The 26,595-nt window shown below is 46.0% G+C and overlaps 1 protein-coding gene across 1 annotated transcript in view; it reads left to right on the top strand.

Moving 5' to 3' along the window:
* RWDD1 (RWD domain containing 1) overlaps nt 1-26,595 on the top strand; it is a 138,416-nt gene that overhangs the window by 12,916 nt on the left and 98,905 nt on the right. Inside the window, exons 3-4 of the mRNA XM_086926805.1 lie at nt 1,436-1,566; nt 22,207-22,350. Coding sequence (XP_086782931.1) covers nt 1,436-1,566; nt 22,207-22,350 — 275 coding nt within the window. The remainder of the gene's footprint in view (nt 1-1,435; nt 1,567-22,206; nt 22,351-26,595) is intronic.

The raw sequence follows: 26,595 nt of genomic DNA, 5'->3' as shown, positions 1-26,595 counted from the left end.
CACCAAGATTTGTTTTTCTCCTATTTGTAAATGTAAATGTAAATGTATTGGCATTTATATAGCGCACTACTTACCCGTAGGGTCCCAAGGCGCTTCGACCGCTGCGAAACCCTTCCTGGCTTCCCTGAGAGATGGTCCCTTAATGGGTATCTCCAGGGTGAGACCAGGCATCCCCGGCGGTCTGGTGGGGCCGTTAGTGAAGATGAGGCAAGCTAATGCCCAGAGTTGCCGAGTGTGATCGCTGATCAGAGTGGGCACCGAGGCGAGAGAATTATCGAGTCCGCTGACCCTGGTCCAGAAACCTGCCGTGCCGGGAATCGAACCCTGGTCCCGGGCCGTCCTCTGCTCTCGGGTCTGCCGCCTCTAACCAGTGAGCCACACTACTTCACTTAAATCCTTGTTTGCATCACACTTCTGAATTACAAATAAAGTTCTTTCATAATTCTGAATATATTTTGAAATACTTGTACTATTCATTTACAAGCTGTTTAAGTGTTGTGATTGTCAGACAACTCACTTGACAAAAAGTACTAACTATGATAAGATAAAGAAATGTAAATACGATTTTTCAGGAACAGATGAGCAACAATTAGTCAAAAGACAAACTGACATTTCACCTCTGTTCTTAAACAGACAGCAAATGTGTCAAGACAAAAACAAGATTTAACGGCATCTTTATTGCTCATTCATTTTTCTGAATGAACAAACACCTGTCCCATCCAGCTTAAGTTACCTCATCAGCACAGATGAGTAAATGCCTAAAATAGCTCGACCTTAAAAAGAAATCTAATTTGCTATTCTCAGTGGGCGAGTGGATTTTTTGATACCTGGAAACTGATCAAACCGAGGTGAATGGAAAGCAAGCTCATCTCCCATCTATACTCCGCTCTGTTTCTTTTCCCCAGCACCATCTGTGTTGCTTTAACGCAACCCATGTGCTGCTTCTACACTCCTCCACTCTCCCCCATGTTAATTGTGTATCCTGTGTTGCCTCTACCTCCCCCTTGTTAATTCAGTGTCCCCCTCCCCCCCACCCCCCCTGTGGCTTCCGCTCCCCAACCCACTTTTAAAAAACATGGGCAGCTGTATCAAAGGCTTGTATTTGTTTTCAAAATTTTAGCCATACTGCGCAGCATGGTGGATTGGCATATTAGAAATTAAAAAGAATATTACATTCCAGTATTAGGGTGTGCCAGTCACTATTGTTTCAATTGCATTCAGGTAATGAGGTACACACCTCACCTAGAGGACTCGTACAACCCAATATACTGAGACACAGCAGATTCTGTCAGCACACATCTTCAAAGGATGAACAAATGTAAAATATACAACACACATTGGAAACTTATCATGTGCTGGTTAAATTATGAATGTGCTACTATACAGTTTTCACACAGCTTCTCTTCTTTTTGTTTCTTTTTATTTTTGTTTCCAGCTGTGCAATCAACAGTTAAGTTTACCTACGTAGAAAAATATCCAGATGAAGCACCACTGTATGAAATAGTTTCTCAGGAAAACATTGAAGATGAGGATGCCAGAGCGATAATATCGTGTTTAGATCAACAGGTACATTTGCTTTTATTTGAAATATTAAAAAAGCAGCTCAAAATATGTACAAGTAGCCATTTTGTGCCACATTTAAATGGTCCTCTGATGGAAGGTGTACTGTATTTCATTTGGTCACCAAATGATGCACTGTCTCTTCTAATTATATTACACCTTACTCCTGCCTACATATTCCTACTACTTCTGCCCAGACAATGAGGTCAATTTAGTAGGCCCTTTTGACTTCTTAATGTTTTTACCTGGCAGGTCGTTAATCAAAAATGTTCCTAACAGGAGTCTGTTTTTTGCTGTTTCTATACTGTATATCATAATAACTAGTGTTACAAGAAACCTTGGGGTAAGAAAGATCATCTCTGGTCCTGGAAATGGGGAGTTTGTGAAAGTAAGTTTTAGTCCTGTCAGCCTTAGGGTGGTCTTCCTCCAAATGTTTTGCTTGCTTACCTCCTGATTCATTTTGTTGGCCATGGGACTCTGAGCACTTTACCATTGCTGACCAGTGCTAAAGTGCCTGTGCGTCTCCTCTAAACATGTAGAAATTGGTATATTGATTTAATCTTGAAAACCTCATAACTCGGGTCCCTTTATTAGATTTTTGTTATTTTGGTCTTGTTTTACTTGTCTATTCTTTCTAACCCTGTGTGGAGTATTTTTGTCTTTTTTTTTCGTTGTTACTTTGTGTGTGTGCACATTGCTTCTTTAGATAAGCCTGACTGCTCTGTGTCAAGCTACCAGAGGGTGAGCACAGGTTCTCATTTAGTGGGTATGCTTACCCTGACCAGGGTTGTGATTCCTGCTTGGACAAGGTGCATACCTCTGCCAACCAGAAACCCCATTTCTAACATTGATCAGCCGTGAGGATCGGATTTGTGTGTGTGCAATACCATATAGTAACTCATGGTTCATTACAACTCAATGCTAAGACCAATTCGAGCCCTTTTCACTACTCCCTAATTTAGCTTTCAGATTTTTCTGCTAAAACTATGTCTCACTGGATAAGCAGTGCCTGCAGTATTCGATTTTGAGTTGGCTAGGTTAGAGTCGTACTCTGTGCCCAAGCTGAAGGATTTCTGTAAGGATTTTCAAGTGTCTACTAGGAGTTTTGCCAGTAAGGTGGAGCAACAGATTGCTCTGAGATCCTGGGTGGAGACCCAGGTAGCAGGGGCTGACAGTACAGGGGAGGAGGAGCAGGAAATTCCTGAGGAGGAGGATGACCCGATTCTGGATTCCAATGTGGATTTGAGACTGCCTGTGCAGCGGGCTAACAATGTGCTGGAAGCAATGGTGATTACCAAACCAGTAAGTAGTGTCTCCCCCCGGGAACCTGTCCCCAGAGGAGCTGGCAGACAGGAGGTAGGAAAGGAAGCTCACATTGGAGCTTGCTAAATTGGAGCAGGCTCAAGAAGAGGAGGCTGGCCATGAAGAAACTAACCCATGAGCTCAACCTCAAGGAGCTTAACATTAGAGCCCTACAAGTGGGGTCTAACAGCAGTAATGGTGGCAGCATACCTGTGGTGTCAATCACAGAAGTAAGAGTACGGAGGCACAAGGATTTGGTGCCCTGATATGTGGTGGGATTGACATAGACACATGGATTGCAGCCTATGAAGTGGCTATAAAAGTGCACAAGGTCTTGGAGGACTCCTGAGGTGGTAGTTTATGGAGGTGCATGGCCTCAATGGGTAGGGTTACACTTCTGACGCTAGAGATGAGACTAGAAATGCTACACTTCTATGACCATACTAGTAAACAAGTTTGGACTGACACCTGAGAAATACTGACAGACGTTCTGGGCCAGTCACACAATTGCATCACAGAGCTGGGTGGATTGCTTAGACTATGCTAGCAATGCACTGAAGGGCAGCAACATAGATGATTATTCTGGGCTGTACAACTTGATTTTGATGGAGCACATGCTTGATCTTTGTCCTATGGAGCTGTACAAACACCAGGTAGACAGTAAGCTGTCTGACCCTAGGAAGCTTGCTCAAGAGCCAGACATCTGGTCAGCATCAGTGTGCCCAAGAAGGTATCTTGGGGGACTCCCAAAAGAGTGCCGTGGAGGGGAGTCAAAAAAGGACTGGAGCTTGGAATAATGGCCTAGCCAGCTGCTAAGAAGGGGAATGGCAGAGGGTGGGGGGGGGGGGGGGGGGTGAGGGACCAGCCCCTGAATGTGCTACCAGTGAGGTAGATGGGGCACTTGTGGTGGCACCTCCGGAGTCCACTGTGGAGGGCGTTGCTCCCCTTGTTGACCTGCCAGAGCTTGTTGGATAGCATGTGGAAAGAGGGCCCACCAAGGAGGAGTTCTGTAGGGCAAAGGAGTGGTGCCCAACCCTTGAAAGCTTGAGGAAACAGTCTGAAGCCCAAGCAGCAGGTGATGCCTCTGGGAGTCATCACTTTTACTGGGAGGACATCCTCCTTTACAGTGAGCCTAATGCTTCTGTGCGTGGGACTGGAAGGACCTGGGTGGGCCCCTAATGCTACAGGATCATCCTACTGAAGCAGGCTCACGTAATTATCCTGGCAGGTTGCCTGGGCCCAAGACAAGACCTTTGCCAGGCTTGTCCCCCACCTTTATTGTCCTAGGACCAAGACTTCCTCAGAAGCATTCTGTAGGACCTGTATGACCTACCAGGCCAGTGGGGAGACTGAGCAGGGGCTTACAGTCCCCCTTAAATCCCTCCCTGTTGGCACATTCTTTGAGAGTGTGAGCATTGACATTGCTGGGCCTATAGATCCACAGACTGCTTCAGGCAGCAGGTTTATCCTTGTTCTGGTGAATAATGCCACTAGGTACCCAGAGGCAATCCATCCGAGGATCACAACTGCACCTGCATTGGTAAAGGCCCTGATGTTTTTTTTTTACCCGAGTGGGTTTCCCCAAGAAAAAGTGGTGTCTGACCGGGGCACAAACCTAATGTCTGCTTATTGACGTCATTGTGGAAGGAGTATGGGGAAACCTATTAGTTCTCCAACCCTTACCATCCACACACAACTGGGCGTGTTGAGCGATTCAACAAGACCCTGAAGGCAATGATTATAGGTCTACCTGAGGCCTTGAAGAAAAGGTAGATTACTCTCCTTCCATGCCTAGTGTTCGCATACAGAGAAGTGCTTCAGAAGAGAGTGGGCTTCAGTCCCTTTGAGCTTCTCTATGGATTGCCAGTCAGAGGACCTCTGAGTTTGGTCAAGGAAGCATGGGAGCAAAATCCCAGGAAAGTTCTACAGGATGTAGTGAGCTACATGCTGGTCTTCAGGAGCCAAATGGCTAAGTTGTGGAAGCAAGCTTCAGACTACTTAGAAGCCAGTCAGGCTGTAATGAAAGAGTTGTATGACCAAAATCTACCACTGTGAAATTGAAGCCTGTGTATAAAGTTTAGTTTATGGAACCTGTGAAACCCAGAGCCCCCCAGGACCATTGGACTTGGCCCTATGAGGTGATTGAGAGCAAGGCCGAGGCCGCCTATCTGTTGGACTTAAGACCCCTAGGCACCCTCACCGGGTGTTCCATGTCAGTTGCCTCAACTCCATTCTGAGAGGACTGAGCTAACTCTGTTTTTGGTGACAGATGAAGAGTAAGAGGAGAGTGAACTGCTCTGTGATCTTAGCTTACAATGAGATTGATCGGTCGGTAGAGGGAGTAATCCTTTCCCCCAGTCTGACTCCTAAACAGCAGAGGGACTGCCACCAAGTGTTGGCCTCTACTCCTCTGTTTTTTCTCACTCATGGGAATACCCACATATGATGTACCCATGATGTGGACACAGGAGACAACCTCCGTGTCTAGAATAAGTCTTACAGGTTGTCTGACAAATTGAGAACCAGCATTAAGGAAGAGGTTTCCAAAATGGTGGAGATGGGAGCGATAGAATCCTCCTGTAGCCCCTGATCTAGTCCTGTGGTTCTGGTGCACACCTGACCTAGAGTTCAGTGTGGATTATAGAGGGATAAATTCAGTCACAAAGACAGATGCTTATCCCATCCCATCCCCCAGACTGATGAGCTTATTGAGAGGTTAAGGGCAGCCTATTGCTTAAGTACCTTTGATCTTACATCTGGGTACTGGCAGATTTCCCTAACAGATGGAACAAAGGAGAGGTCAGCATTCCCCACTCCATAGAGCCACTATCAGTTTAGGGTTTTGCCCTTTGGACTCTGGAATGCCCCTTCCACGTTCCAGAGGTTGGTGAACCTAGTCCTTGCTGATATGAAGGCCTTCAGTGCTGCTTATCTGGATGACATAGCTGTCTTCTATAGCAGATGGAAGAACCACCTTTTTCACCTCCAGGAAGTGCTTTAGGTTCTGCAGTAGGCAGGTCTTACTATCAAGGACAGTAAGTGCCATACAGGGCAAGGGTCTGTGGTGTATTTGGGACAGCTATTGGGCAGGGGTAAGGTGCAGACACTCCACGCAAAGATAGAAACCAACAAGGCCTGGGAGCCCCCCTAAAACCCAGAATGAGATCAGAGCATTCTTGGTTCTTGGGCCTAACTGAGTACTGTAGGAGGATTGTCAAGGGATATGGCACCATTGTTGCCCACTTGACTGAGCTGACTTTGAAGAAGGATCTCAGAAACGTGATTTGGACAGAGGCATGTCAAATTGCATTTGATTCCTTAAGGAGGCTGTGTGCAGAGCTCCTTTGCTCAAGGCTCCTGGCTTTTCCAAGGAGTTTACGGTTCAAACAGATGCCTCAGAACATGGCATAAGATCATTACTATCACAGCTTATTAAAGCGGGCCTAGACCAACCTGTAGCCTTCATCCCCAGGAGATTACACCTCCGGAAACAAAGGTGAACTGCTAAAGACAGAGAAGCTTTTGCAGTGATCTGGAAACTGAAGATGTTGAGACCATACGTGTTTGGCACTCACTTCCTGGTTTAAACTATCCACAGACCCTTCAGGTGGCTCGTGCAAATGCAGGAATAGAATCCAAAACTGTTGAGGTGGTTCATTTCCCGAGAGGGTATGGATTTCAGAGCCAAACACAGACCAGTAGTAGATCATGTCAGTGCTGATGGCCTATCCAGGTTTTTCTGCCTTAGTAATGGAAACTCCCTAGAGGTTAGGGTAGCTCTCCCCACTTTCAGCTGGGTGGACATGTATTAGACCTGCCAGCCTTAGGGTGGTCTTCCATTAAACGTGCTTACCACCTGTTGTTGCTGATTCCTATTGTTGGCCTTGGGGTCCTGAACACTTTACCACTGATGACCAGTGCTAACGTGCATGTGCCTCTCTCTTAAACATGGTAAAATTGATGTATACACAATTGTCATATTAAATTTACTTGTAAGTCACTTGTAAAGTATTATGCCATATAACCAGAACCTATAAATGAAATGCTACTGGTGGGCCTGCAGCACTGATTGTGCCACCCACACAAGTAGCCTTTCGAACTGGTCTCAGGCCTGCCATTGCATGGCCTGTGTTTGTGCAGTTTACTGCCACTTCGACTTGGCATTTAAACTCCTTTGCCAAACCGTAAACTCCCCTTTTATTACACGTCACCCCTAAGGTAAGCACTAGGCAGCCCATAGGGCAGGGCGCTGTGTAAGTAAAAGGTAGAACATATACTTGTTAAGTTTTGCATGCTCTGTTAGTGATAAACACCCAAATTCATTGTTTAACTATTGTGAGGCCTATTCCTCTCATAGGCTGGCATTGGGAATTCCTTATACACTTAAGCTGTAATTCATGATTAGAAAGGAGTAACTGTGTTGTGTCCTGTTCGATATCTTTGGAACGGTAATGATAAATCCTCTTTACTGGTGAAGTTGGTTTTATCATTACTAATTTAGAAATGCCTCTTTTAGAAAGTGGGCATTTTTCTGCTGTGTCCCTGAAACCTGTCTCCAAGACATGTCTGGGGTGGGTGACCGCTTCACTTAGTGCATTCCCTCTAAAGACCGCCGCAAACACGGGAAGGTTAGGCGTGTCTGAGCACTCATCTGCATTCTGATGGCTCTTGCTGGGCAGGAAGGGAGAGATGAGCTGACACTTGTAACTGAATAGGTATGCCCTGTCCCCACACAAAAGACTGGTTACCCCCTACTTATAGTCTGAAGCCAGGGCTCAGAAGAAAGGACCTATGTGCACTTCAAAGACCGCTCTTTGAAATTATCCCCACTTCAAAGGCACAACTGGGTATAAGTACAGTGGCTCTGACCCTACCAAGTCAGTACATTACTGAACATGTTAAGACCTCTGCCAGGAAGGAATGCTGTGCTGCTACAAGGACTACCTGTCTGTTTGACCGCTACTCTGGAAAAGCAGCTTTTCTGCTCTGCTGCCTGTTTCATGCTACTGCTCCCCCCTGCTCTACTGAGGGAAAGGACTGGACCCATCTTACTTTCACCCAAAGTGACTCTAAGCGCTTGCTGGATTGTCCGCTGTTCTGAAGTCTCAGGGCTATCAAAGACTTCCTTCAACCCTGCAACAGGACCTGGACTCTGCCATCGGTCAGTCCTGCCTTGCCAAGTGGTGCCAATCCAGTCCTGCGCCCTTGGAAGTGCCTTTTGCTATGCTGATCCAGCAGAACCCATGCATCGACAACTTTGCACTGATCAAAACCCTTGTGTTTCCTTTCAATGCCTGCCCGACGACATTGCTGCGACAGACTGCGTAGCTCTACGATGACGCATCGCCTTAATCGCCAAGGGGTTCCTCGACAAAGTCCCACTGACTGTGCAGATCGGATACTGATGCATCGGCTCCATTGACGGGATCCACGAAGACGCTTCCTCCGTCCAAGGTACTTTTTCAGCAGGGCCTGTCTGAGTCCTGTAATGGACCTGCCCTCCATCGCGATAGAACTGAACTTTGGGTTTTACCTGGTTTAGCGCAACCAGATGTCCCCTGTTGGCGATTTGATACTCTATTCCTTTATGAGAAATGTTTAACTTTTGTGATTCTGTTTGCTACAGTTTTATAAGAAAAACATGTATGATAGTATTGAATGGTTTATATTCAGAATTTAGAGATTTTTAACTAATGTACGCGGTCTTTAATGATTTGATAATCGAAATAAAGACCTATTGACTGACTGACTGGCTTTGTTACTCTAATCAGTATAATTTGAGTTAATTTTGAAATATATATCACTCCGGTTCTACTTATTGGATTGTTATTATTCTCAATTTTTCTAACCCTGTGTGGACGGTTTTTGTGGTGTTTTCATTGTGTTACTGTGTGTGTGCGTATGCTGTACAAATACTTTATGAATGAATGAATGAAGACGCACTTGTATAGCGCATGGCTACCATAAGGGCATCCCAGCGCTGCCTGTGAGCACCAATCAAAACACCACTGATCACGGAAAGGGAAAAGTCTTCAACTGCTTCCTGAATCTAAGATGGTCAGATTCAAGACAAATTAAATCTGGGAGCTGATTCCAAAATTTTGCTGCGTTATAAGAAAACAGCCGGCCTCCAGTCCGTGCCCGGTTAATCCTGGGGACTGCAAGCAATCGCTTATTATTAGATCTTAAAGCCCTCTTAGTGCAATATAACTGTACCATGGACTGAATCAGGGAAGGACCATTACCAGAGATAGACTTATGGACAATACACACATGGCCTTGAACCTGATTCTTTCCTGAACAGGAAGCCAGTGCAGCCGAACAAGCGCCAGCTTAGCAGAGTGCTTGAACCAACATCCGCCTGGAATCAAATGGGAGCAGGGGGAAGAATCTTGCGTATCCGCACAAGAAGGCCATAACCAACACCAGCAACCTTGCATGCTTGAGCAGTGAGGTTCAGGTTGCGATCTAGCCAAACGCCCAGACTCTTAATTTGTTCCTTTGGGACAGGTGGAGAGCCAAAACAGCTGGGCCACATAGGATCTAAATTATTAGGGGCTGCATGACCCAAGATCATAATTTCTGTCTTGGCACCATTTAACTTAAGAAAGGACAGATCCATCCATGCAGATACCTTTGTAAAGCAAGCAGCTAAGCCCCTCTCAAATGTATCATGCTGACTAAGAGACACCACCAATTGGGTGTCATCAGCATAAGTAACAATATGGATTCTCCATGGAAGTACCACCTCCGCCAAAGACCTCATGTAGGTGTTAAACAGGGTGGGACTCAATGACGATCCCTGGGGAACTCCATACTGCATAGGTCTCTGCTTGAGAGTGCTCCTTCAAAGACAGAGAAAGATCTGTCTACAAGAAAAGACTGTAGCCATTTTAGGGCAATGCCTCTACTCCCACCTCCCTGAGGCTTTGGATCAGGATATGAAGATTCACAGTATCGAAGGCTGCTCTGAGATCTAATAAAATAATAGCAGCGCAGCCTCCTTCATCCACTATCTTTCTTGATTGTTCTACCATGGCAAGAAGGGCGGTCTCCTTGCCCTGATGACGCCTAAAGCCGGTCTGAGTGGGAAGGAGATAGTTATATTCCTCAAGATGGGCTGCCAATAAGAATTTTCACATATTTTTCCGTTATTTTACTAATTCCTGGCAGTATAACGATACGGGACGATAATTGGCCCAATCCTCCAGATCTAAATTGCTCTTTTTCAAGAGGGCTTTAACTCTTGCTTGTTTCCAAGGGAGGGAGGGGGGGACGGGGGGGTGGGGGGGAGAGAATCTGACCTGTTGAAAGGGAAGTATTTATTATGTCCTGCATAACTGGGCAAATTGTCTCTGAGACCAAATTAAGGATAGCCGGGGGGCAGGACCTGCCGGGGATCCTGATATTAACCGCTTCAGAAAATCCTGCAGTAAGGCGAGGGTGATGGGAGAAAATTCTTCCAGAAAATCTTGTTGTGGAGGCAATTAAAGACTTATGTCTGAAATCTTATGCTGGAAACTAGAGTAGATGTTAGCAAACGTTTTTCTATCAAAGTTCATATCTCCTCACAACGCTTTAGTGCATTCTCACCATCAATAGAGGGATTAGGGGGTGGGGGTATGAAGAGCTTTCAAAATAATAAAAATCTCACAAGGGGAATTAGATTGCAAGGTGATTTTTCCATGATAATAGCTAGCTTGGGCAGCTTTGATTTCCTTGTTATAGAGCTTGATAGCTTCTCTATATTTTCCCTTACTTTTTTCCGCAAAATCCTTCCTCCATTTCCTTTCAGATTCTTTACAGGATTGTTTAAGCTGTCTCAGAGTATGAGTATACCAAACTTTCTTATTTGAACCTACTCGATGGCATAATTCCTTCTTAGGGAGAACTATGGCAAGGGAAGACTCCAGCCAATTATTAAAATTCCTATTCGCCATCAAGGGATCAGAATGGGGAATAGGAATGGAATCTACAAGAATAGTCACCCAACTTTCCACTGAAAGTTTAGACCATATGCGGCCACATTTTTTTGTCCTAAAAAATGGCTGTAATGACTCTTGCGGGGTCCAAATAAAAGATACTAAAAAATTATCAGACCAAGGCACCGCAATGGACTCAGCCAAAATGTCTGTAAGATATTAGCGCTGTTAGGGGTAGGGAACAACATCGCCGCCATCGCCCCAGGGCCACGCCCACTTCCTGAGGCCACGCCTCCCACCTCCCCATATCAATGTGTATTCCCTGGACGCGCAGCGGGCGAGAACAGCAGGCGCGCCGTCAGCGCGCCGAAGGGAAGCCCGTCCGCGCCAGGCCGGGCCCAGGGCCCAAAACCCCTGGAGGCCACACTATAATACCAAGGGTCTATAAACCTGAACTACTACTCTCCATGCGACTCCCTATCAAGCAAAAATGTAAGATCCTACCTAATGACAGGCACAATTCCATCTCGTGTCCTTCCTGCAACTTCCAACTTGATGTTCCCCAGCTCTGTCGGCCCATCGTCTTAGGCCGCAAGCCGGCACACACGTGGCTTCTCGGAAGCCTGAACAGCAGATCCCTTAGCAAACACAAAAGAAACATATTTGACCTTTTGTCCGAAAACTCACTGGATGCCCTATTCCTCATGGAGACGTGGCTACACGCCATTTCAGGCCCAGACATAGCTGAAGCCCTTCCGTCTACCTATGCCATTGCCAGAAAAGACCGGACCACTGGAGTAGGGGGTGGCATAGCAGTCATCTTTAAAAAATCGCTGCAATGTACCTTCCAATCAATCAATCAATCAGGAGTTTGTTAGAGCGCGACTACTCACCCGTGAGGGTCTCAAGGCGCTAGGGGTGGGGGGGAGGGGGGGTGCAGGTTCCATTCCATCAAGGAGGGGGTCTGTCGAAGAGCCAGGTTTTGAGGTTTCTTGCGAAGATGGGGAGCGATGTTGTCTGTCTGAGGTGGAGCGGAAGGGCGTTCCATGCTTTGGCCGCGAGGAAGGAGAAGGAGCGGCCTCCCGATCTGGTCTTTCTGGTGCGAGGGACCACGGCGTAGGAAAGCTGGGCTGATCGTGGGGTCCTTTGGGGTACGTGGAATTTGAGTCGGCTGTTCAGGTATGCTGGTCCTGTGCCGTGGAGGGCCTTGTGTGCGTGGGTGAGCATCTTAAAGGTGATTCTCGCCTCGACGGGGAGCCAGTGGAGTGTGCGCACGTGCTGGGAGATGTGGCAGTGTTTTGGCAGGTTGAGGACCAGTCTTGCGGCGGCGTTCTGGATGTTCTGTAGCTTGCGGATGAGGTTTTTGTTTATTCCGGCGTAGAGTGCGTTGCCGTAGTAGAGTCTGCTGGTGACCAGGGCGTGAGTGACTTTTTTTCGGTGTTCGAGGGGGATCCATTTGAAGGTCTTACGAAGGAGGCAGAGGGTGTGGAAGCAGGAAGATGAGACAGAGTTGATCTGGCGGTCCATTTTGAGCCTTAACGCCTGCGAGATGGCCCATTTCAAACTTCAACTCCACCCGAACTTCACCTTCACGGGTCACATGATCTATCGACCACCCGGCCCCATTCAACCCTGGGCCACTCAACTAGTGGACAGGGTCGCCTCGGTCCGGGTAAACTACAGCAATTTTTCCATCATAGGCGACCTAAATATACACCTTGACGACCATCTAAACAAACCGGGCGTAAACTTAATTAACGATCTTGCCGCCATGAATCTCACTTTGTGGAACTCAGGAGCTACACACAAAGGAGGTCACCTTCTGGACCCAATTTTTTCCTGCCTTCCACTGTCACTCTGCCTCCCAGCCTTGCCCCTACATTGGTCTGATCATTTTCTTATAAAATTCAGCGTGTCTGGCCATATGAATTCTAGTCCCTCTGGCAGGACAGGACAGTCCGGCAATAGGAACTGAAAGAAACTGGACATAAATCTCTTAATGTCCGTCCTAGACTCGGCACCTCTGGATGAATTATTTGATACCGAGGACGTAGAGATTGTAGCCACTAAATTTAACAAGTGGCTACTGGGAGCCTTAGACACCTGCCTTCCCTTGGCTCGCAAAAAAGTCACAACCCACAACCCTCCTACGTTATGGTACAACGAGGAACTGAAGGCAGCGAAATCCTAGTGTAAACGCTTGGGACGACTTTGGAGGACAGACTACTCTCCTACAGCCTGCCTGACCTACCGAAATGAACTCAAGTTTTACCATAAAGCCTGCTCCATGGCAAGAACCAACTACGTGGCGAAATCAATCTCAGAAGCCACAAATAAATCTAAAACTTTGTTTAATCTCGTAAAAGAATTAGCGGGTTCAAACACATCAGCCAAACCCCTTCCATTGAATAATGTTCAATGTGAAGAATTGGCGCAATTCTTCACTAAGAAGATTGAGACCATCTACCAGGACATTAAAAAACAGCACCAGACACAAGCAGAAACTGCTCGGGATCTCGATCCAAAGGGGGAGGCCATTTTCCCGGTGCGAAACCTGTCCTACGAGCCACTAACATCTTGGCCCGAGATAAATGTTCAGGGTCTTAGAGACATCCTAGGGAAAGTAAAATCTGGCTCTCCCATCGACCCTCTCCCAATCTCCGTACTTAGACTCCTGGACACCCCACAACTCTCCGTCATCTGCCAATCTTTGAATTTATCCCTCTCCACAGCAAAGGTCCCAGCCATGTGAAAACATGCCATGGTATCACAGCTACTCAAGAAACCATCGGCAGATCCGAAAGTCCTGGCCAATTTCCGCCCCATATCCCTCCTACCCGCTTTCTCCAAAATTTGGAGAAACATGTCCACGGACACCTTGCCAGTTTCACGGTGGTAAACAACATACTTCACCCATCCCAATCGGGTTTCCGCCCTGGCTTTTCGACCGAGACGACACTGTAAATGTAAATGTAAATGTAGTTGAGCTTATATAGCGCACAGCTACCCGCAGTGGGTGTCCCGGCGCTTGCTTAGGGAACCCGTCCTGATATTCCCCTGTGTGATAGCCCCAGCGGGTATCCACAAGGTGAAAGTCAGGCATCCCGCCGCGAGGGGCCGTTGTGGAGATTAAGCAAGCTATCGCCCAGAGTCGCAGAGTGTGAACCCGTGAGTCGAGAAGGCACCGGAGCGAGAATTATCAAGTCCGTGGACTTTTTAGCCCAAGACCTGCCGAGGCGGGGAATTGAACCCTGGTCCAGGACCGATCTCAGCTTCCGGGTCTGCCGCCTCTAACCCCTGAGCCACACTTCTCCACACTTCTCCACACTTCTCCACTTCTACACTGCTTGGAGTGATGGAAAATCTTCGACTCCTAGTCGACAGAGGTGACTCCGCTGCGCTGATTTTACTTGACCTCAGCGCAGCGTTCGACACTATCTCCCATAACACTCTGTTAAATTCGCTCTCCACCATGGGCATCAGGGGCAAAGCACTGGACTGGATATCATCTTTTCTGACTCTAAGGACGTTTCAAATCTCCTCCAGCACCGCGGCCTCAAATGTCCACCTATCCCCCTATGGTGTCCCTCAGGGATCGGTACTGAGCCCCCTGCTTTTTAACCTTTATGTAACCCTGCTCGCCCAGATCGCCGAAGCAGCAGGCCTCAGCATGTTCACCTAAGCCGACAATTCACAGATCGTTCTTTCACTCTCCAATGGAGACCACGACTCCTCCTCCCTCCTGCAGTCTGGCCTTAGGAACATTGCCACCTGGATGTGCAAAAACATGCTCAAACTAAACGGCAGCAAAACGGAGGTCTTAATACTGGGCCCTAACCAAAATCTCTGGAACCCAAGACACTGGCCATCTGAAATGGGCTCCCTACCCATCCCGTCACAAAAAGTACGCAACTTGGGCATTATCATTGACAACGGCCTAACTATGGTGCCCCAAGTCACTAACCTGACATCCACCTGTTTCACCATCCTGAGGTGGCTCAGAAAAATCATTTGGATGCTACCAGTCGACACTCAAAAATCAGTGGTCAACGCATTAATCACCTCCCGCTTGGACTACGGAAACGTCCTCTACCTAGGGTCTTCAAAGGCAGTCATGCAACGCCTTCAACTGGTGCAGAACGCCGCAGCAAGACTGTTCTGCAAGCGCCATAGAAGGGAACACATGTCCGGTCACCTTAAAGCACTCCACTGGCTACGAATTGAAAACAGGGTTAAGTTCAAAACACTTAGCCTTATGCACAGAATCAAATGGGGCAATGCCCCCAAATACCTGCAAGCCCTCGTGTGAACCTACACGCCGGCTCGCTGCCTGAGATCCTCATCTCAAGGCCTCTTCTCTGTTCCCAAAGTATGCCTAGTGAGGATGGGGGTAGATCTTTCTCCCTACTGGGCTCCAAGCTCTGGAATTCCCTCCCTCAGCACCTACGCTTGGAAACCCGCTATATCCACTTCCGCAAAGCCATCAAGACCTGGCTTTTTAACCAGTAACTTGCTCCAGCTTCTCCCCTGAGTCCTTCGTTTCTGCTCTTGTGGTTAATTATCTCTTAGCGCCGGGAAACCCTTTTCGGGTAGCTGTCGCGCTTTATAAGCCCAATAAATAAATAAATAATAAATACATTTGTTAGTAAAGAATCTAGCAAATGTCCTAAGTTATAAGTAGGGCCGGTCACTATTTGTTTAAATTGAAGCTTTTCTAAACATTTAATAAGGTCCTGCACAGGAGAAGCGCTACAGTCATCAAAATGTAAATTCAGATCACCCAAGATGGAAAAATTGGAGGAAGGACACGTCCCATTGGTAGCTACATCTGAGAGATCTTTACAAAAGTTACCCAGCGCTCCTGGGGGACGATATATAAGAATCCCTGAGAAAGTACAAGTCTGAGAGAAACTGATGCCAAACGAGAGACTCACATTCAGATAAATGGCCATTAGTGGCTCTACATCTATAAACATCTTTATAAATAATAGCAATTCCCCCGTCACGCCAATTGACACCGTCTTGTCTAAAAATAGCATAATTAGAAGGAAGAGCGGGAACTATGTCAGCACCAGAATCCTTGTTGGTCCATGTTTGTCAGAAAAAGGGCATCGGGGCTCCTTTCTTCGAGGAGAAGGTGAATTTCACTGGAATGTTTTTGAAGTGAACGACAGTTAAGTAATAACATGGAGATGGATTTTGTTTTACCCTTACCGGTAGTCAAAGGGGGAGTAACAAGGGAGGGCTTGAAGTTGTAGTTGGCAACATGTATTCTCCTCCTCTAAAGACAAACTATGTGCACCCTCACTCCTATTCTCACCTTTTATTCTGAAGAGCTGCTCCCTATCATAGCTATACTTGTCTGAAGAGAGTCGGGCAGGGGTTCCAGCCCCTAGCCCCGTCCTGGCGCAGACGGGCTTGCCTTTGGCGCGCCGCTGCGCGCAAGCGTCATCGGCGTGATTTAAAGCGGATAATGCGTGCGCGTCAGCAGAAAAAACTAGAGCACCAACTTGACTTTCCCCAAAACAATGCGGAAGTTCCCCTGGAGCCTTTCAACCAGCTCAGAGTTTCTGGCATTTCAGCCGTCTTCGGCCCGGCTTGCTTGAATCCTGATGGAGCAGTGAGAAAGGGACTCATGTCTGAGTATACCCTGCCACACCTATAGTGGCCAAAAACGATTCACAAAAGGGGGTGGTGATGAACAGAGTGTCTGAATTAAGCAGACCACTCTTACCCAGTCCAAAGATCAGGGCTTGATCCATCACCGTTATTTATCTCACTGCCCCATCCCAGCTCAGAACCTGGCTATATGCAAATCAGTCTGTCCCTGGCCCAGTGCATCATGGGAACAGGGCAGACTAAACTACCAAGCCAATTCTTCACCAGAAAGGAGACAAGCTACCGGGGACCGGTTTCTGGCATTTCAGCCGTCTTCGGCCCGGCTTGCTTGAATCCTGATGGAGCAGTGAGAAAGGGACTCATGTCTGAGTATACCCTGCCACACCTATAGTGGCCAAAAACGATTCACAAAAGGTGAGTAGAGCACCAAGCGGCTCCATGTAAAGGATGAACAGACGAATGCCTCCGGCTTGAGTGATGAACACCAGTGTTTTGATGAACACTAGTGTTATGTTGAGTAGACATTCCTTGATATGCTCATGCGACTTTTCAAGGGACATCCTGGACTATTTTTTTGATTATTCCTTTTGACAGAAGTTATTTGGGGAGATGCGTCACTCTTCCCTAAAGTGCCCCAGGCAAAGCAGGACTACAGTGAAGTCATTGGGATTAGCATCTCCTGTTAACTATTTTCAGCATTTGTTTTGAAAAGTCAGTGTATTTGCAAAAGAGCAGTATTTCAAACCAAGAAAGCCCACTCAGCCTCCCCCGTGTCCTGCTTCAGCTTCCCCCCCAATACAGAGGCAGAGACTAGGTCAGGTGTTGCCAACTACAGCAGCCTTTTTCTTATTCCTCCTCTGTTCTACCAATTGCAGAGCCAATTTAAGTTCTTTAAACCACATACTGTATCTGAAAAGGACCGGTTAGCAGCATTTCTCAGATCAATGTGTCCCCAAGTATCTCTGCTACTTCCTGGATCACTGCTGCTTGTGTTATCATCCATTTCGAGACTCTCCCCATACAAACATTTTGATGTCTGAAGTACAATCTTTGCTGCAAATGAGAGCTATAGAGATGCACCCCACCCAGGAGAAATGCGACAGGGATGTTAATACTATACCTTTCTGGTGCCCAAGAATTAACAAGAGGCCTAATTTCATGTGCGGATTGTTCAGAAGTACAGACTTCGCCTGTGTTTTGTGGTCACTGTCTGTGGTGCGTTGTTTTGGCACGGCCTCTGCTCAGAGTTTTCACAGAGGTCAAGGGTGCATTGATAGCTCCCTCTGCAAAGCAAATGCACAGAATCTTCCATAACTGGACAAATGACTTAGCAGCTTGTATCTTGGGAGGAGTTGGAATGGTGGGAGCAGCACATATTCTTCATTGTGTTCTGCAAGAAGCTGTTATGGCAGAAATTAAATGTTTCTTCAGTGAAGCTTTTGTTACTTTTGTCCCAGCGCAAACATTTGCACTCTGTTAGCTTGTGTGCATGAGAGTATGCTTATGGTAGTATATAAGGTGTGATAACTTCACTTTGATTGTTTGCTTTTAGAAATAAACAGTTTTTGTTATGTATTTGATTGACATTTTATTCTTCTCTGCTTTTCTTGTGACATTATTTGGGCTTCTTGTATAATTGACTAAGATCTCTTCATGATTTTAGTACTCTTCATCAGGTGTAAGTGTTACAGGAGCAATGCACAAAGTTGATCCTTGTGTAACAACACAAGGAATATAAAGAATCGGATGTAATCCAAAAAATTCCAGAGGTAGCCATGAAGTCGGTTTTAGGTAAAATGTTTAAGCTAGATTACTATATGGTAGTTCAGCATTTGAACAGTTCAGCCCCACCAGGATCAGCAAGGATGCTGCTCACCCCACCCACTCCAACTGTCTTGCTCTCCCCTCCACCAAGCACTCCAACATTCCGCTACCTCATCAAGCATTCTAACATTCCACACACATCACATTCATACTGAGTGAGCAGCAGGGAATGGGTAACCAGGGGAAAGGATGCATTATAGGAATTCAAGTTGTAACAGAATTCAACTCCTAAATAGGTTTTTGCGGGCAGTTATGTGAAAATTATATGTTTCTCCTGTAGATTCTTCTCGATTCATTACAAAAAAAACCCCATTCACATAAGCACTTGTAACGCCTTAACTGCTTCGAATGTTCCGCGCCAGTGCGGAACGTTCTAAAAAACGGGCAAGCCACGTCGGCCAACGGACGTGCGCAGCACTACCGAGGTAGTGCTCGCGACGGCCGTTGGCCAACACCCGCAGCAAACGGGGTAAGAGTTGGGTTGTTTATGTTCTCTTGTTTTGTTTGTATCTCCGGCCAAGCATTGTGAGTGTTCTAATTAAGCTGCCTTGCAAAGTAAACCTGTATAAACCAAAGAGAGAAGTCCTACACCCTAACTCTCAATTATTTTTATATTTATGGAAAATGAGCAGAGGAAACTAGATTGATTTGTGTTTCCTCCAGAAGAGTCCTAAATTATTCTTGCTGAGTTGCCACCTTCTACCAAGTTTTTCTTTGTGATGCTTGGATTTGCCTAACATTTATTAAGCCTAATGAAGGACCTGAAAACTTGCTGCAAAGAAGTTAGTAAACAGTATGTGTTGGACCTGGGCCTCTTGGCAGGGTCATCCCTAAACTTTTTGCCTTCCTCCAATACTCTCTCTGACCTATTTTGTTTGGTTTAATGACTCTGGGCACTTTACCACTGCTGACCAGTGCTAAAGTGCATATGCTCTCCCTACTGAAAAGTGTACATGTGATTGATGTCCATGATTGGTTCATTGGATTTACTGTTAGTCCCCAGTAAAGTGCACCAGGAGTGCCAGGGCTTGTAAATGCCAATACTGCTAGTGGGCCTGCAGCGCTGGTTGCGCCACCCACAGAAGCAGCCTTAAAATGTGTCTAGGGTCTGCCATTGCAGAACCTGCGTGCAGTCTGGTACTGTCATGCTAGCTGGGCAAGTGCACCCACTTGCCAGCCCCTAAACCTTCCCTTAACTTCATATTAGTCACCCCTATGGTAGGCCCTAGGGCAGGGTGCATTGTAAGTGTAAGGTAGGACAAGCCCTGATGTGTGTGGCATGTCCTAGTAGTGAATTACAACCAAATTCGTTTTTCACTATTGTAAGGCTACCTGCTCCCTTTAGGCCAGAATGGGCTGCTGGAATTATTACACTCTATAATCCCAGCAGGCTCAGGGAACATGGTAGAAATTAATGTTTAGTATGCCTGAACTCAGAATAATAAAATACTTCTTTTAGTAAAGTTTATTTTAATATCCTGGGTTTGCAAATGCTACTTTTAGAAAGTTAGCATTTGCTTGTCTAACCATTTCAGCCCGCCTCTGCTCTTGTGTGTATCTGACTGTCTGAGTGTGTGAGTGACAGGGCTGGGAGTTGACAGGTTGTGAATAGCAGGATGACACCTTAGTGGGAGGTGGGAGTTTCCCCTGAATGATGCATCAGGCTGTGCTCTGCCTCCACAATGCTGGCTCCGCCCTCCTGGGGAGCGACTGATGACTCAGCCTGCACCTGGCCCAGGAAGGACCGAAGCTTGTCAACAAAGTGCTCAGGCTGCCCCTGTCTTCACAATGCCGGCTCCGCCCCCCTGGGGAGCGGCTGATGTGCCTGCCCTCACACTGAATGCAGAAGCAGAAGTACCCACCACAAGTGCTCAGGAGCTGAGAGCAGTTATGCAAAGGCCCCCCTGGCCTGTAAGAACAAAAGAAACTGGGTATAAAAGAAGGAGCCCTGCTCCTTGTAAATTAGATCCTGTTTGCGCTAGAGAAGAAACTCTGCCCGAAGAGAAGGACCTGGAAGGACTACAAGGAAGAGTGCTGTCTCTGGCCTGTGTCTGGTGCCTTGCTGCAGAAGGAGAGGAAAAGAAGAGACTACAAGAAACTTTTGCTTTTATTTGAACTTTGTGCCAAACTCTGCTGAAAGATCTCCAAGGGCTTGCCTGAACTTGCCCCCTGACCAGCGCCCCAGGAACAGTGGGCGCTACCCCCTGAAGAAAGCTACTGTGTGTGCTGCTTATCGCTGCAGTGCTGACTGAGGAGTCTGGGAGCGTTGTGCATCCCTGCCACGTTCCCCGTGATCCAGGGCATCGATATCCCCCCAAGCACCGTGACCGGGGCCCAAAGCGACAGCAAGAGCAACGTGAGGCCCAGCCGCCGCTGGCCCGAGCACCGTGACTGCCTCTGCCTGGGAGCCCCGAGAACAACGTGAAGGAGGACCCGTCCGGTCCAAGCGCCCGAGTTGACTGCGCCTCGCGCCGTCAACCCCTCTGCGAAGACGGACTGCCGCCCTGTGATAACCCCCCTCTGGTCGGCATCCTGCCCGACAGCTCAGCTGTGAGCGCACAGCTGCAACCGGCACTTTGGCTGGGTACGTCCCGCACTTGGGGACCGTACTGCCACTTGCCGCCACCACACAGCCGCCGCCTTCAGGGTCGGAGCGAACTCCCAAGGAAGGACCCTGCCGCCATCGAGCACCGCCGCCCGCCCGGGAAGCAACGCGACGTGGGTCAGAAATACAAGGTACTGTGTCTTTGCCCTCGCGGTGCGAGCGTCCTGCAATCTGAGCTCACAGCGCGCCGTGTGACCTCGGGAGCATCGCAGCTGCTGTCTGCTTCCCAGCGCGAGCCGCCCCTGAGACAGAGGCTCGCACTGCTCCTGGCCCCCGAGGCCCCGCCTGACGCTCCCTGTGGCCCGCGGCCCCCTCTCCTCGAGTCGAGCCCCGAAGGGGGTCTCATTGCCAGCGCAGACCCGGCCGTGCCTTTCGCGACCCACGCGGGAAGCGTGAGCTTTGGCAGGCCGGGCCCGATTTTCTCCGAGGAAGTGAGCGGAGACCACAGAAAGCGCATTGAGGCGCTATAAAACACTGAACCTTGCCGAACCTGGGCAGAAGGCCCAAAAGATTGCTTATTGCTAGAAAGAACTGTGGCAACTTAACCCAAAGTAAACTGGAACCGCAATATAAAGATTGAAAGACTGTATTTACAAGCCTGCTTTGAAAGTATATAAAGAATATATTTTTACTACAAATACAGTTTGGTGTCATTGTATGGTGGGTTGGTTGTGATGGTGTAATATTGCAAATGTTTAACCCTATGTGCCCCAGAGATTAGCCTAAGACTGCTTAAGCCACACTACCTAGAGGGTAAGCAGAGGTTGTCTTGAAGGTAACCCTCAGCCCTGACAAGGAAGAGAGAGTCCCTGCTTGTCGCTAGTGCTGCACTGCGCCAACTAGAGACTCCCCCTTCCTACAGTATGTTTTCCAAATAAAACGTTTTCTCTTCTAAAGTGTGGTGTTTGAAAGCATAATCTGATGTAATACCAAGACAAACCTGCAATGTTAGGACTCTCACAGACGAAGGAAAGCTGTGCTCCTCCGCGTCTGCTGCATGCATCTCCCTGTAGTACTGAAGAGTGAAACATGAAACAACGTTCACATTAAAGATACATTGCTAAGAGCATGGTTCTGTTAACTTTACTTTAGCATCATTTTTTCCACCATATGAGGTACTTTAATGCTGACTGTGACTAGAAAGTATCTTTAAAAATTATGTTTTATTTCCTAAATAAATTAAAGCAGAAAGAACTATGCAAAAAGTGACTTAAGGAATTAGCTTATAAAGGTTTTTGCTCACCTATTCGGATGCTGATTACTTCTTATCCTTCACACAGTAAAAGCTTTTTCCATTGCTTGCTTGTTCTTTTAATGTATCCAAAAACATTATTTGACTCGTGATGAAAATTATGCATATCTTTCTTCTTACAGGTGGAGGAGAATCTGGGAATGGTAATGATCTTCACTTTAGTCTCTGCGATTCAGGAAAAACTTAATGAAATAGTTGATCTGATCAAAACGCGGAGAGAGGAAGAAAAGGTAAAGAAGGAGAAGGAAGAAGAGGAAGCGGAGAAGGTGAGCACAGTTTAATTTCTATCATTATGGCATAATTCCAAATGCTTTTCTTAATGTTCTTCCATGCTTTAGGGCCAATGCACAAACCTTTTGTGCAAGAGAGTTAAACCTAGGTAAAAAAATGTCATCTGCTGCCATAAACTCCACAGAATTGGGGCTTTAGCTATGTATGCAATGCGTTTAAACAAATTACCATGGTCATGGGAACTCAGCATGTATACTGGATGTTGCCTGACAATAAGTTGAGAATTGCTCATAAAAGTGGGTGATGTGTGGTAGCTTTACAAAATGCATTTGAGCACTCATAATGTTTTAGGTTTTCACACACAAAAGAATGTTTATGGCCAGGAATTAGAAGGTAGCACCTCCGTAGGTTCTTGCGGTGTGAAGAATGTTGCATTAAAAAAAATACTTTCCTAGCAGAGGAAAAACGTATTGTACTACTTCCAACAGGGGTGTGGAATTTAATAAAATATCTACTTGTTCATGGGGCTGGTTGCTTCACAAATCTACTTGTCCTGTAACAAAATCCAATTGTCTCTTTTGTGCCCTGTAAGGCAGCAACAATTTACGCCAGTAATCTCATTAAATAAGACCTCTGATGAAGCCTCTCGGATAATGCCAGACTCATACCATTCCATTATGTTGCCACGTTTCCGCATATCTACATACTGGGGCTGAAATTAGTGGTAGTCAATAGTTCCTGGGTTGGAATGCCCTTTCGAGTCTGTGCAAACCTACTAACTTGCATGTTTCAGACACTCACCCTTAGTCACAGATCTGGGTTGAATCTCTCATCATTCTTAAACTCACTTTGCCGCTTCAGTTCAGACCCAGCTATATGCAAATCAGTCTTGACCCTGTGCCTCACGGTAACAGTCCAGTCTGAACTGCTAAGTCAGGTCTTCCCTGAACGGGAAACCAGCATCCTGTGACCGGTTTCTCGGAGTGAGTGTCCGAACTTATGTCACTTTTTGTGAATTCACTAAAGTTGCATATCTGCACTTAATACAAGGACATATACTATGGGTGCACTTTTGCAATAATTGGGCCCCTAATTAGGTCCGCAGTTTACTATGGCCTTTTGAGAATTCAAATTCCATCTCTCTCACTATCAGCTGGCTTCGCTGTGAGTGACCACATTCTGCTCTTTCCCAAGGAGCATAGCAGCACACAAAGTAGTTTTGCCAATGTTTGTTATAATGGTGAGGGACCGGCAGCTCCCACACCAATTTGGTTTTTACAAAAACCATGCCAAACCAAGTCAGACATTGACAAAACCAAAACGCTGACCATCAATTTCAGACCTGCTTTCTTTGCCAGTGCATGTTTATTTTTGTTTCTCACAATCTTATTGAAACTGGTTACACTGATTTTCCGTTATGAATATCTTTGGGATATGCTAGCATACATCAACACATTTTACTAAATGATGTTGCAAAGAAATGGTACTTAAAATGTTACAGTAGTTTAGCCAAATGTTTTTTTCTTATTTGCATTTTTTTTTTAACATTTCATTTTGAAAGCAAAGACCTCAAGCCTGCTTTTATGGCTTTGCAAATATTTACATCCAATCAGTGAGCATTCTGGGAGCATTATACATAGCCTCATATTGATAAACTTTGAAAACGCGTGTAAACATTTTTATACTGGAACCACTGTCAGTAGTACAGTCTGAGCTTACAACATTTACTTAGAGTGCTCACCCTAATAATAAAGGCTTTGCATTAATGAACCATGAATACAAGTTTGAACAGCATTAACACACTGATACAAATATTCCCTTAACTGCAGACATTGCTCTTCCCTGATCCATAATGTGTCACTGTAAACTGGCAGCCAAATAATTTGTGCTGTAAGGGTTTAGGCCTACTTGACCCAAGGACAAAATACACATTAAAACTTGTTGCCCTTGACTCCAAACAATATGTCCTGGGAGTTGGGCTACAGGAATTCCATATCCTTGTTCCAAATTACTCTTTTAAATTGTCTACCTTTTGAAAAGTGCTTAAGAGTAAGTGTAGAGGAATTGAAGCACACGCACAGTTGTAGGACTTGCAAAAAATTCCTAGACAACTAGTGGAGATTTTTATTAATCTATTCAAAGTCATAAATCTGCTTTAAACCTAGGTATTACATGAGTAGGTTTGTGAGGATTTTTTAAAATGTTTGTGTTCTGATACAATCAAACCAGATGTATAAAGCATAGAAAGTTAGTGATATTGAATAAAATAAATATTACATTTTTGTGGATTAGGCCTTTTGTGTCCAGCTTAAATACCTGTTCATTTCTTGTGATGGGAAGAAATTATTCAGTTACACAAATTGTAACAATATTTTAAACTTTGCATTCACAACTTAGTATATGTATGTGTATGTATGTATGTGTGTGTTTGTGTATATATATATATATAACAGAGTAGTAGTCTGCTACGTTAGTTAACACATTCTATGCTCTTTTTTTTTTCTTTCAAATTATACATTTTATTTTTAGATTTACCAAAATTAATAAATGGCTGATTAAAAAAAAAAAGTAAAGGTTGTGTGATATTTTTAAAGTAGCGCGTCACTGGTAAAATAGCTGTTGTGCATGTCTTTTTACTAGACAATCCCAAATATTGTTTTAGGACATAATGGACATATTTATACACTAACCATACATTCAATGCTATTGATAACCAGTGTAAGCTTCATTAAGTTTGGCCATGTTTTAATCTTGAAAGGATAAAAAACAGACCCAGACACCATCAGGATTTCAGCACATGAGATCCTTTTCAGAGTTTGTAAATGTTTGCAACAAGTGTATAAATTTCGATTTAGAAGACTTGCTTTAAAGAGGCGGAACACTCACACTGACCTGTTGGAGTGTCACTATTTCTTGCTATCTAGGTGCCATCTATAAAGAGGTAAGGAAAGAGTGAGGAATTGAATTAAAGGATGAAAAGAAGGAAATGTTGAAACACTTGGTGATAAAAGGAGGTCAGAATAGAATGTGAGGAGGTAAAAAGGCAAAGACAGAATGTGGATCATTGGGAATTTCAAACTAAAATCTCCTAACTATTCAGTTTAGCTAGGTGTTAGAAATGGGGCCTCTAGTTGGCATTGGTTTGCACCCTGTCCAAGTGGAGACCCTCACTCTAGTCAGGTTAAGGGAGTCACAAAGCTAAGATAACCAATGCTCACCCCCTTGGTAGCTTGGCACAGACCAGTCAGGCTTTTCCCAGAGGCAATGTGTAAAGCATTTATACAAACACAGTAACAACACTACAAAATGAGTCCACGCCATTGTGGACAAATTGCCAATATTTATCTGAATAAAACAAGACCAAAATGACAAAAATCCAACATAAACAAGTCAATATACCACTTTTCAAAGGTTGAGCAAGTTTGGTCCATAGAAATCAATGGATGCGCGTGATTAGGACAAAGGACCTTAGGAGCGTCAAAAATCAAAGACGTTGCGAGGCTCAGGGGAGGTGAGGTGCCGAAAAAGCAGGTGATGTGTCGGTTCCTTACTGCCAGGAAAAGTGATGTGTTGGTTCCTTCCTGCTAAGCAGGGGAGGTGATGCACCTGTTCCTTACTGCATGTGGGGTGATGCATCAGCTGCAGACACAAGACCACTGTGTGGTGTCGATGAAGTAATCGGTGCACAGGAATGTTGTTAGCCCTGTTGCGATGTGTCGATTCCACATCGATGAAGCAGGCGCAGCATCGGATTTGGAGTGATGTGTCACGTACTGTGTTTGAAGCTCACGCTGTAGCAGTTCTTTTGATGTGTCGCAGTAAAAAGCTGGGACCTACGGTGTAAGACGCGGTCGTTGCGTTAAGCGGGGACCACGATCCTAGCTGGCAGTGCCAATGCGTCGAATTTTGCAGCGGTGCATTGGATGGGAAAGACATTGGGAGTTGATGCATGGATTCTCTCCTTTGAATCACCAGAATGCACTCCCAAGGGCCCAGGAACTGGATCTGACGCAACTTGGCAAGCCCGGACTCTCAGCAGAAGAGCCTAGGTACTAGCAGATGAAGTCTTTGATGGCCGTTAGGCTTCTTAACAGGAGGCAAGCTCAACTCAATCCCTTGGAAAACCCTGGAAGCAGGATACAGCAAGCAAAGTCTAGTCCTTTTGCTCCCAGGACGGAAACAGTAATCAGCAGGCCAGCACAGCAAAGCAACAAGCAGAGTGGCATTTTTTTCTGCAGCATTCAGCTCTTCTTCCTGGCAAAATGTCCTCGACCCAGAAG

The sequence above is a fragment of the Lissotriton vulgaris genome, chromosome 6, assembly GCF_964263255.1.
Source record: "Lissotriton vulgaris chromosome 6, aLisVul1.2, whole genome shotgun sequence".
In the NCBI taxonomy this organism is placed as follows: domain Eukaryota; kingdom Metazoa; phylum Chordata; class Amphibia; order Caudata; family Salamandridae; genus Lissotriton; species Lissotriton vulgaris.
Note: the sequence above shows the minus strand (reverse complement) of the source record. Positions and strands in the feature narration are given on the sequence as shown.